The sequence below is a fragment of the Macaca thibetana genome, chromosome 19 (genome assembly GCF_024542745.1).
Source record: "Macaca thibetana thibetana isolate TM-01 chromosome 19, ASM2454274v1, whole genome shotgun sequence".
NCBI classification, from domain to species: domain Eukaryota; kingdom Metazoa; phylum Chordata; class Mammalia; order Primates; family Cercopithecidae; genus Macaca; species Macaca thibetana.
The window spans coordinates 4,602,300-4,614,866 of NC_065596.1; the positions used below are offsets into that span (position 1 = coordinate 4,602,300).

General features: G+C 45.3%; 2 protein-coding genes and 1 pseudogene across 4 annotated transcripts in view; all 3 read right to left on the reverse strand.

Annotated features, from left to right (window-relative positions):
- Nucleotides 1–12,567, reverse strand: part of LOC126942272 (zinc finger protein 486-like) — a 268,583-nt gene that overhangs the window by 236,783 nt on the left and 19,233 nt on the right. The window contains exon 2 of one of the 2 annotated variants that reach the window (XM_050769677.1): nt 12,024–12,150. The exons of the other annotated variant lie outside the window; for it this stretch is intronic. Coding sequence (XP_050625634.1) covers nt 12,024–12,150 — 127 coding nt within the window. The remainder of the gene's footprint in view (nt 1–12,023; nt 12,151–12,567) is intronic. 2 annotated transcript variants of the gene reach the window in all.
- Nucleotides 2,218–3,784, reverse strand: LOC126942263 (transcriptional repressor p66-alpha-like; annotated as a pseudogene). Its single transcript, XR_007721533.1, has one exon. The product of XR_007721533.1 is annotated as a transcriptional repressor p66-alpha-like (transcript).
- LOC126942361 (transcriptional repressor p66-alpha-like) lies at nt 3,794–4,213 on the reverse strand. Its single transcript, XM_050769861.1, has one exon. The coding sequence runs from the start codon at nt 4,211–4,213 to the stop codon at nt 3,794–3,796; it is 420 nt and encodes a 139-aa protein (XP_050625818.1).

A 12,567-nucleotide genomic window follows, 5' to 3' on the forward strand; every position in this document is an offset into this window, starting at 1 on the left:
CAGCTACTTGGGAGGCTGAGGCAGGAGAATGGCCTAGACCCGGGAGGCAGAGCTTGCAGTGAGCTGAGATCTGGCCACTGCACTCCAGCCTGGATGACAGAGCGAGACTCCATCTCAAAAAAAAAAAAAAAGTGAAGCAAGACATACATGGCAACACAATAATTGCAGACATCAAGACCCAGTTTGCAATAATAAATATAAAATTCAGATAAAAAATAAGAAAGAGAAAACTTAGATAACATTATATACTATATTAATTATTTTGCACATAGAAGAATACTTGAGTGCATAATTTATAAAGAAAAAAGTTTTATTTGGCTCAAAGTTTGTCAGACTGTATAAGAAGTGTGTGCCAGCATCTGTTTCTGGTGAGGATTTCAGGAAGCTTAAAATCATGGTGGAAGGTAAAGAGTAACTGGACATATTATATGGTAAGAGACAGAGCAAGTGTGAGGTGAAGGACCCAGGTTCATTTTGGGAGGCTGAGGTAAGAGGATCCCTTGGGGCCAAAAGTTTGAGACCAGCCTGGGCAACATAGTGAGATCCTAACACTACGAACAAGCAAACAATTAGCCAGACGTGGTAGTGCATGTCTGTAGTCCTAGCTACTCAGGAAACTGACGTGAAAGGATCACTTGAGCCCAGCAGGCTGAGGCTACAGTGAGTCAAAATTATGCTATTGCATTCCAGCCTGGGTGACGGTAAGATCTTGTCTCAAAACAACAATAACAAAACAATTTAAAAAGACTAAAATTATACACTGTTTTCTTTTTGGGGGGGTGGGTGATTAAATGAGCCTTTATAAGAACGTTGTAGCAGTTGTGTTTGAAGGCGGCTGCCCTACAAAAAAAAAAATTTTTAATTTAAATCCCTAATTGCATGAGCAGGAAAACCAGGGCTGAAGCTCAACTGGGGCCGGTGGAACCCAGTCCTCACGGAGACACACGCATGTAAGTGGGCACTGGGACGCCCTTGCACTGTCATGAAGCCAGCTCAGCGTGCAGGAAACACAGAACGGCTTCTGCCTTTCCTCTCATAGAACCAATTTTTAAAGAGTGGGACAGGAAAGAAGCAAAAATGAAACTAAAAGCAGACCAGACCTGATCCTTTTAAAACATTTTTGTAGACTCTAAAGGGAGTTACAAAAAAAAAAAAAAAAGTCTGAAAGCAAATCCTGACAGCAACCCCGAGGTTTAAGGACAGGTTCTAAACTAGACCCAAACGGAAAACCTGAAGTCTGTGCGCAGCGGCTGGCCGCACACCTGGACGGCGCCTCCCGACCTCCACACACCTGTGCACGTTCACCTGCTAGGAACAAGGCCAGGGTGGCTTAAGATTGCGTCCATCGAAATGAATAGAAAAAAGGAAAGAATTTAATAAAATAAACCACAACAGAAAAACCCCGCAACAGTCCCCACTCCAGCTTCCTGCTCGGGGCTGCTGCCGACCGGATCCTCTCCTCCTCCCTTCACGGGCAGCTTCTGGCCTTCACGGGCAGCTTCTGGAATCCCTGCTTCTCTGGCTGGGTCTGTTCCTCAGTTTGTTCTTCTAAGTCTGGGAGGTCCGGGGCGGGGGTCTCCAGAACCAGCAGCAATGGAAGCGTTCAGCTGAAGCGAGGGCTGCCTCTGTCATCCTGCATCTGTCCGTCAGTCACTGGGGCTGACTGGCCATCCCTGCCAGGGGCTATGGCACCATAAGCCGTCCACCCTCCAGGGCACAAGGCCAGCGGGACGGCGCAGCGCACAACAAAGACCCCAGGGTCTGCATGGTTTACTTTTAACTCCATCATTATGAGGTGATTAAAAAAAAAAAAAATCTTTCAACTTACAGATCGCCATGGGAAGGCAGTCAACGATCGGGAGCCTAAGACGGGGAAAAGCAAAAACAAAACGAAATGCCCCGCTCGGTTCAGAAGCTCCGGGCGCTGGCCTTGCCCATGCGCGTCACAGTGTCCAGGGTGAGCCGCCCGTGTGCCGGCAGGGGCCGAACAAGGGGGCCGGGAGCAGAACCAACCCCCAAGGTCCACTTTTCTGCTGGTGTCGGGCAAACTAAAGGCAAAGAGAGAAAGGAAGAAAGCCCACGGGAAAGGTTCCCCAGCGACGATCCTTGTCCGCCTATGAGGCGACACCAGCCCCCCAACCCTGATGAAACTTTGCAGCCAAGAATTGAGGTCTCGCCTCTGCAGCACGGCCGGTGCTTGCTCTTGGGACGGGCACGGTGTCTTCCCGAGCTAGCGGAGGGTGGTACAGTGGGTCCTTCTAGACTGGGGGCCAGGTGGGGAAGGAGGGAGCCCGTCTTCCACGGGGCCTGGCTCACACTATTTCCACGTGACTGACTGGGGGATGGAGCGGGGTGGGATCATGTCCAGGAGGTACTCTCGCTGGCGGTCCACGGCCGAGGAGCTCTTGTGCACCGCCAGGCTTGGGCTGACAAACGCAAGGGTCCCGCCTGTGCTGAGGAGCGTCTTCTTCTAGTTGGAGGTGCTGCTGCCCTTGACAGGTTCATTCGGAATGTCTGCGGGTCCTGCTGACCAGGGCTGTGGCCAAGGCTGAGTTCTGCAGTTTGGGTGACTGACTGAACGTGTGCAGGACACCTCGGGGCGTCATGGCCGAACCCTGGGACAGCAGGCTAAAGGCCTGTAGCACAGCCCCGTTACTCTAGTCGCAGGCCTCTCCTGAGCGGAACGCCAGCCTACGCCAGAGTTTTATGACCTGCTTCAGCGTGGGATGTGGGGCGGCGCGGCCTCGGCCTTGGCCTGTGCAGCAGAGGCTGCGCCCTGCTGCAGGAGCTGCTGCTCAATCTCCTGCTCCTGCTGCAGCGCCTTCACGAAGGCGGCCTTCAGCCAGCTGGTGTGCTCCACCTTGAGCGCCTTCTTCTGGTTGGTCGTCATGCAGTTCTCACACATGATGGCGCCGCTCTTCTCCTCCCGCCAGTGGCACGTGAAGTCCATCTTGCAGTGTGCACACATGTAGGGCTCCTGGGACAGCACAGTGGCGGCCAACATCCTGCCCGCTTGTGTCTCCAGTAGGTTCTGCACCACCTCCTCCAGGCTGACCAGGTAGATGAACTCACTGTTGAGGGCGCTGGGCAGAAAGTTCATCTCCGGGGCTGGGGACTCGGGTTGGGGGATCTCGAGTAGCGTCTTCTCCAGCTGTTTGCGCAGCGCCAGCTTGGCGACCGCCTGTCGGCTTGCTGGAGACTCGGCGGAGGTGACCACAGAGGCCACGCTAGTGGGGGTGGAGTTGGCCTGAGCGTAGGAAGCTGTCGTCCCCTTCAGTGATGCTGGGGTGTGCTGTGGGATGTTGACGAGCAGGCTGGTGTTGGGAACACTGGCAACGCGGATGAGGCCCTGCTGGACGATCCTCTGTCCCTGAATCTGCACACTGGGCACCGATGCCTGGGGGGCCAGGAGGGGCGGTGGGCCTGTGCTGGAATGTTGCATAATGCTATGGATTTGCTGGGCCCCCCTGACGAGCGGGGGTATGATGACCTGCGAGTTCGCCTGCGGCCCCAGCTTCAAGGACGCCTGCTGCCCACCTCCGACCAGGGGCGGGGGTATGACACTGCCAGGCATCCAAGCTGAAGAGATCTGGAGTGACGGCTTGCCAGCAGGAATGTTCTGGGTGCCCCGAACAAGCAGCGGAGGGGTGGTCACGGCGCTCCAGACACAACCTGCGGGCTTCTGGGCGGTGGCTTCCTTTCGTATTTGACTCGTCCGCAACTTTTTCAACAAAACGAGTTTTGCTTCTTCTAACCTCAACTCTTCTTTCAGCTGCTTGAACATCCTTTCTCGTTATTTCGGGTTGCTTTTCATGAGAGCCTCGGTGCTAGTCTCCTTCAAGGCCACCGTGATCAGCCCGTTCTCTCTCGGGCTGGAGGGCTGCTCGTTGTGGGAGAGTACAATCACATCGGGTAAGGGGGGTCTTCTCTCAGATTTCATGTCACTGCGTGAGGAGGGCATGTCCACGGGTCCATCGCCCACCAGACCTTCGCCTCTGCCCATGGCCACCGTCGTGGCCCCTGTTGCCCTCAGCAATCCTTGGGCTGGACCCGCTCCCGGCTCAGGTGTCACCCTTATGTCTCTGTCAGTGTTTAAATCTGAAGCCAACAATCTTCTCTCCATTTTTATTTTCTTGCTCTCCACATCGTCCTCTGTTGGGTCCAGTTCAAGCGCTTGTTTCTGACTCCGTTTTTGGCATGCTTCTTCGGTCATTCTGAACTGGCTTCGCGGTATGGGGTGCTGGTCCTACCAGTTGGTCATGGCCACAGTGACGTCAAAAGGCTACCTACTTCAGACGACGTGCTGACCAACCGGGCCGTGGGTCGGCCAGGCCCTGGGCAGCGCGCGGGTTAGTGGGGCTGCGGGTCCGGGGTCGCCCGCGGGGCCGGGCAGTGTTGGAGCCGGGGGCGCTGGGCCACGCGTGCTTGTTCCGCCTGTGGGGCCGCCCAGGTCCGCCAAGCTCGCTCATCTGTACTCGCTCAGCCTGTCTGCTGGCCCGCCAGCAACACCGGCCAGATAATGCGCCCCGGGGCCGCACACATGGAGCCGGGCGCCGGCGTCACCGCCCGGGACATGCGCACCAGGTCAGTGCGCTCGGCCCACAGTCCCCAAAACACCCGGGAGCTCTTACAGGCGATGCCACCCGCCTGCGCCCAGCTGGGCGGGGCCTCACACTGTGCTTTCTAACAAAAACTGAACGAAACTAGGAATTAGAAGAAAAAGTCAGATGGCAAATTCAAAAAGATGTGAATATAAAACACACTCTTAAACATATTCTTGCTCAGGGGTCAAAAAATTTCATTGTTCAAATTTGTCAATACAACCAATGGTTAAAAGCTACAGTATCAACACTGATAAAATAAAGTTGGATTATTTCCTTGAATGATACAAAAATATTTTTTTTTTTTTTTTTTTTTTTTTTTTTTTTTTTTTTGAGACAGAGTCTCGCTTTGTCGCCCAGACTGGAGTGCAGTGGCCGGATCTCAGCTCACTGCAAGCTCCGCCTCCCGGGTTCACGCCATTCTCCTGCCTCAGCCTCCCTAGTAGCTGGGACTACAGACGCCCGCCACCTCGCCCGGCTAGGTTTTTTTGTATTTTTTAGTAGAGACGGGGTTTCACCATGTTAGCCAGGATGGTCTCGATCTCCTGACCTTGTGATCCGCCCGTCTCGGCCTCCCAAAGTGCTGGGATTACAGGCTTGAGCCACCGCGCCCGGCCACAAAAATATTTTTTAAATAAAATACTTAGACAAAATGAACTAACAAATCTTTTAGAAAAAATACTTAAAAAAAAGCCGGGCGCCCTGGCTCACGCCTGTAATCCCAGCACTTTGGGAGGCCGAGGTGGGCGAATCATGAGGTCAGGAAATCGAGACCATCCTGGCTCACACGGTGAAACCCTGTCTCTACTAAAAAGAGAAAAAAATTAGCCGGGCGAAGTGGCGGGCGCCTGTAGTCCCAGCTACTCGGGAGGCTGAGGCAGGAGAATGGCGTGAACTCGGGAGGCGGAGCTTGCGGTGAGCCGAGATCGAGCCACTGCACTCCAGCCAGGGGGACAGGGCGAGACTGTCTCAAAAAAAAGAAAAGAAAAAACACAAAAAAAAGACATGACATTGGTCTTGGCACCATTTTCTTAGATACAACATTAAATGTATGAGCAACAAATAAAAGAACAGAAAAGTTTACACTATACTTCAAAATTTCTAAAAGATTTCAAGAGTGACAACGTTCCTTAGAAAGTGGCTGAAAATATTTGCATATTACTTGTTAGAGGAGTTAGTATTCAAAATATATAAATCAGGAGGCTGAGGCAGGAGAATGGTGTAAACCCGGGAGGCGGAGCTTGCAGTGAGCCGAGATGGTGCCATTGCACTCCAGCCTGGGCGGCAGAGTGAGACTCCGTCTCAAAAAAAAAAAAAAAAAAAAAAAAAAAAAAAAAATATATATATATATATATATATATATATATATAAATGACTCTTTAAACAGTAAAGTTGAATAACTTGATTTAGAAATGGACAAACAAAACTTTTCTCAAAAAAATACACAAATGGAAAAATGCACTTGAAATGACACACAAAATTACTAATTTGTAGAGAAATGAAAAAAAGAAACATGATAACATACAAAATCACCTCACACCCATTAGAATGGCCACTATAATTTTTTTTTTTTTTTTTGAGACGGAGTCTTGCTCTGTCGCCCAGGCTGGGGTGCAGTGGCCAGATCTCAGCTCACTGCAAGCTCCGCCTCCTGGGTTTGTGCCATTCTCCTGCCTCAGCCTCCAGAGTAGCAGGACTACAGGCATCCGCTACCTCGCCCGGCTAGTTTTTTTATTTTTTTAGTAGAGACAGGGTTTCACCATGTTAGCCAGGATGGTCTTGATCTCCTGACCTCGTGATCTGCACGTCTCAGCCTCCCAAAGTGCTGGGATTACAGGCTTGAGCCACCACGCCCGGCCTAATTTTTTTTAAATACACCAAATCTGTTGATGATGCAATAAAAATGAAACCCACATTGACTGCTGGTGGAAAATAACTTTGCAGCCATTATTTTAAAATGTTATAAATGTTCCTCATTTATAAATCTATATCCAAAATACGTAACACAGGCCAGGCACAGTGGCTCAAGCCTGTAATCATAGCACATTGGGAGACCTAGGTGGGCAGATCAAATGAGGTCAGAAGTTCAAAATCAGCCTGGCCAACATAGTGAAACACTGTGTCTACTAAAAATGCAAAAACTAGATGGGTGATGTCACGTGCACGTAATCCCAGGAACTTGGGAGGCTGAGGTAGGAGAATTGCTTGAACTCAAAAGGCAGAGGTTGCAGTGAGCCGAGATCACATGACTACACTCCAGCCTGGGTGACAGCATGAGACTCCATCTCAAAAAAATAAAAATAAAAATAACAAACAACAAAAGAAACAAAATGTGTAACACAGGACCTGGAAGACACATTCGAAAATCCATGTTTATTGTACCAGGATGCACAAAAGTCAAAAGGCTGAAGCAACCCAGATGTCTCTCGATTTATAAACATACCAAAAAATGTAACATATACATATGATGGAATATTATTCCACTTTAAAAAGAACAATCTTGTCACATTTTAAGATGAACATTGAAAATATGTCACCTGAATTAAACCAGTAACAAAATTATGATTCCACTTATATGAGGTATCTTTATGTTGGTTTTTTTTTTTTTTTTTTTTTTTTTTGAGATGGAGTTTCACTCTTGTTGACCAGACTGGAGTGCAATGGCACAATCTCGGCTCACCACAACCTCCACCTCCCAGGTTCAAGTGATTCTCCTGTCTCAGCCTCCCAAGGAGCTGGGATTATAGGCATGTGCCATATGCCCGGCTAATATTTTTGTATTTTTGGTAGAGACAGGGTTTCTCCATGTTGATCAGGCTGGTCTCAAACTCCTGATCTCAGGTGATCCGACTGCTTCGGCCTCCCAAAGTGCCAGGATTACAGGCATAAGCCACTGCGCCCAGCTATATGAGGTAGCATAAGTAGTCAAAAATCATAAAAACAGAAAGTTGAAGGTTTGTCTGTCAAGGGCTGGGGAGAGGGTAAAATGAGCAGCTGTTACTTAATGGAATTAAGTTTTAGTTTTATAAGATGTAAAGTTTCTAGAAGTCTTTTGCATAACAATGTGAATATACTTAACATGCCTGAAATGAACAACATTTTTTTTGAGACAGGATCTTACTCTGCAGTGTAGTGGCACAAATTTGACTCCCTCTCAATCTCCCAAGTACCCGGGACCACGGCTGCATACCACCATGCTTGGCTATTTATTAATTTTTTTTATAGAGAGGGGTCTCCATATGTTCCCCAGGCTGCTCTCAAACTTTTGGGCTCCAAGGATCCTCCTGCCTTGGCATCACAAAATCCTGAGATTACAGATGAGAGCCACAACCACGCCTGGCCCTGAAATGTACACTTCAATAGATTTAAGACAGTAAATTTTATGTTATGTGTTTTTAAAACAATTTTGTAAAGAAAAACTGAAACAAATACAGAATTATAAATCCTGTTGAAAATTACCTTCAAATCACAAAAGTGTTTTTCTCACAAAAGGAAGTATATATTCATCATTAAACACATGGAAAAAATAAAACTATCTCAATGACTGCTCACTTAAAACTACCATCGAAAATCAGCTAAGAAAGAATATAAGAGAAGCCACAACTAAAATTGGTGTCATATTTATAGATAAACACACATACATATGTAATCTGATTGTAATAAACATGCATAATTTATTTTATTTATTTATTTATTTATTTATTTATTTTGAGACAGAGTCTCGCACTGTTGCCCAGGCTGGAGTGCAATGGTGTGATCTCGGCTCACTGCAACCTCTGCCTCCTGAGTTCAAGTGATTCTCCTGCCTCAGCCTCCCAAGTAGCTGGGATTACAGGCACCCACCACCACACCTGGCTAATTTTTTTGTATTTTTAGTAGAGATGGGGTTTCACTATGTTGGCCAGGCCAGTCTCAAACTCCTGACCTCATGATCCACCTGCCTCAGCCTCTCAAAGTGTTGGGATTACAGGCGTGAGCCACCGGGCCCAGCAATTTATCTCTTAATTAAACCTCAACTTGACTTAAATGTACAAACAGAATTGCAAATTTTCTAAAATTATAATATAAAAGTAAAACCAAGACACAATAAACTGATGTTAAGAAACCTACACTAAGGCCAGGCACAGTGACTCATTCCTGTAATCCCAGCTCCTTGCAAAGCTGAGACATGAGAATTGCTTGAACCTGAAAGGATATTCAGTCTGTCCAAAAATAAAATGGGAATCACAACTACCCAAGCCCCTGTACCAAGCCAACTAAAGGTGGGCCCTAGTGCAGACCCAGCAGTCTTGTGACCAAGCTACAACCCCTTTTCACTAAAAATTCACAGTGTATCTCATCACCCTAAGGGCCCAATAAAAGAAGATCTTTTTTTTTTTTTTTTTTTGAGACGGAGTCTCGCGCTGTCACCCAGGCTGGAGTGCAGTGGCCGGATCTCAGCTCACTGCAAGCTCCGCCTCCCGGGTTCACGCCATTCTCCTGCCTCAGCCTCCCGAGTAGCTGGGACTACAGGCATCCGCCACCTCGGCCGGCTAGTTTTTTGTATTTTTTAGTAGAGACGGGGTTTCACCGTGTTAACCAGGATGGTCTCGATCTCCTGACCTCGTGATCCGCCCGTCTCGGCCTCCCAAAGTGCTGGGATTACAGGCTTGAGCCACCACGCCCGGCCCAAAAGAAGATCTTTACCTTCTAAAATCAGTTTATGAAAACTTGAAGAGGTGTTTGCTCCATCAAATTTACATACCAATACAAAACTATATTGTGCCCATTGTCGATGCTTCTTTTTTTTTTTTTTTTTTTTTTTAATTGAGATGGAGTTTCGCTCTTGTTGCCCAGGCTGGAATGCAATGGTTCCAGCTCACTGCAACCTCTGCCTCCCAGATTCAAGTGATTCTCCTGTCTTAGCCTCCCAAGGAGGTGGGGTTACAGGTGCATGTCACCACACTCGGCTAATTTTTGTATTTTTAGTAGACACGGGGTTTCATCATATTGGTCAGGCTTGTCTCGAACTCCTGACCTCAGGTGATCCACCTGCCTTGGCCTCTCAACGTGCTTGGATTACAGGTGTGAGCCAGGGAGCCTGGCCAATGCTTCTATTTTAATGTAGCACTGGAAGTATGTAGCAGAAGAATTAGTCAAAGACATAAAAAAAAAAAACCATTGAAATTGAAAAAAAAAAAGTAAAAAGTTGCTGTTTGTACATCATACAATCATATATTTAAAAAATCATAAATGGTACATTAAACCCTATCTAATAAATACAGTCAGTAAATTAGCAAAATATAAAATTAACATACAAGTATATGTATGGTTTCGAACACCTTTTTTTTTTTTTTGGAGAAGGAGTCTAGCTCTTTTGTCCAGCCTGAAGTGCAATGGTGTGATCTCAGCTCACTGCAACCTCAGCCTTCTAGGTTCAAGCGATTCTCCTGTCTCAGCCTCATGAGTTGCTGGGATTATAGGCATGCACCACCATGCCCGGTTAATTGTTTTATTTTTAATACAGACAGGGTGTCTCTATGTTGGTCAGGCTGGTCTCAAACTCCCGACCTCAGGTGATCAGCGCGCTTCAGTCTCCCAAAGTGCTGGGATTACAGGTGTGATCTAGTACTTTGGGAGACCGCCCCCGGCTATGGTTCAATACACTTAAACTGCGCCCAGCTACAGTTTCATACACTTAAACTATCTGATAAAATAGAGAAAAAAATCTTATTTACTATAGCATTAAATAATACATTTCTGAGAAAAAAATTAACCAAGGATGTAAAAAACCTTTACAATTAAAAAAAATCAATGAAAAAAGGGAAGATCAAAATAAATTTTTAAAAATTTTATGTCTTTGGATTGAAAGAACAAATTATAATAAAGTGCCATATTAGCCAAAGTGATCTATAGATTCAATACATTTCCTATCAAAATTGCAGTAGTATTTTTTTCACAGTAATGGAAAATTCAATTGTAAAATTTACATGAAACTAAAATAAACTTTGAATAGCCAAAGCAATCTTGAGGAAAAGGAAAAAAGCAGAAATATCATACTTATAATTTCAAACTATATTTGAAGACTTTATAGTAATAAAAACAGAATGGACTGTGCAGAAAAATAAACAAAAAAAAATGCAACAGAAACTACTACTCTCACACATTTCAGACCTGATGTAAAAAGAGGACTTAAAAAAAAGTTTTAGTTTCTCAATATTATGCAGATATTTGTGTGTCCCCAAAACAATGGAAAAGCAGCCAGATTGTGAAGTCTCTTTCTTCTTCTTTATTTTATTTTATTTTTTGGTGAGATGGAGTCTTGCTCTATTGCCCAGGCTGGAGAGGAATGGCATGATCTCAGCTCACTGCAACCTCCACCTCCCAGGTTCAAGTGATTCTCCTGACTCAGCCTCCCAAGTAGCTGGGATTACAGGCACCCGCCACCACGCCCAGCTAATTTTTGTATTTTTAGCAGAGATGGAGTATCACCATGTTGGTCAGGCTAAGCGCAAACTTCTGACCTCATCTGATCCACCTGCCTTCGCCTCCCAATGTTCTGGGAGTACAGGCATAAGCTGCCTGCGCAGTCTCTTACATGCCATGAAGAGGACTTTGGCTCTCACTGTGAACTTGAAGGAAGCTCACCAAAGGAGAAGTAGAATTCTTAGAGAATTTAAAAGCATAAGACAGAAGATGCCCTTTTGTGGGAGCCAAATTAAAATACAGGTGCCCAGGAACTATTTCCTTTGGAACACAGCTTCCCAAATCACATTTTAAAGACTGGCTTTCTCTTTAACATTGGGACGTCTTATCTGTGTCATCTGTTGTATTCATTTTCACTCACACCTACCTGGGGGTTTGGCAATCATCTCATGTCTCTCCATAGGTTTTTTTCCTTGCTCCAGACAGGTAACCAGGTCTGGCTTAGAGACAACAATACCTGTTTTATTAAAAATAAATAACATGAATCTTGCTCATATACTCCAATTACAAGCTAGTAATGTGCTCAGCAGAGATGTCACAAAACATTCTAGTAAATTAATACCAAAATAATATTTATAACAGGAATTTCTAAATATTTAGAAAATACTTTCAATTTATAGGTTTCTTAATTTTACTATCTGGTACTACTGAATCAAAAATTGGTGGTGGCAATTAGATTTTTAGGTGGGGCAACAATATTTTATGCCACTGAATTTCTGGAATTACCACTAATTTGGAGTGAAGAATACAGCTCAACTCAGGAATGTGGAAAGTTTGGATTAAGATTAAACATGTTGAAGAAATCATTTTCTAAATAAACAAATTCAGAAGATTTTCTGGAAAAAGGGGATCTGAAACTCTTTTATGCAAAGAATAAATGACTAAAAAACATTCTACAAAAAAGAGAAATAAAATCTTTAGGGTATATTATGAATTATGTACTCAAGTTATCCTCACCAAGGAAGACCAGGTTTCTGTAGTTCTCTAACATCACATCCCTATATAAATTCCGCTGTGCAGTGTCCAGGCAATGCCACTCCTCCAGAGAGAATTCTATGGCCACATCTCTAAATTGCAATGGTCCCTGAAAAACACACACACACATATTTACTAAATAGCCATGAGTGGAATTTTTAATTTGACTTAAGGTGAAATTAGAGAGTAAAGAGAACTGGTTCTGACTCATAGGACTGCCTAAAATTATCCAATAAAATATTTTTAAACACAAAAATATTCTCTAATGTATTCTCTAACTCTGAGAAAAAAGAGCAGCACAAGATCCACAACATCAGTTTATATATGATATTTTTCTAGATAATAGAGTATAAAATTAAGGCCATGAACATGTACATTTTTGAGTGCTATATTTGCATCATATGGAATGAGTTGTGAATATTTTTCAGATGCAAAAGACATCTTCAGTTAGAAGGTACCTCTCAAATTTTAATCTACACAATAAGCTGAAAACTGTTGTGCAGGGGTTTTTTTTTTAAATTCCAGA

What these genes read in the sequence shown, in the direction of transcription:
- LOC126942361 (XM_050769861.1), bottom strand. Translation starts at nt 4,213, where the DNA reads ATGACCGAAGAAGCATGCCAAAAACGGAGTCAGAAACAAGCGCTTGAA.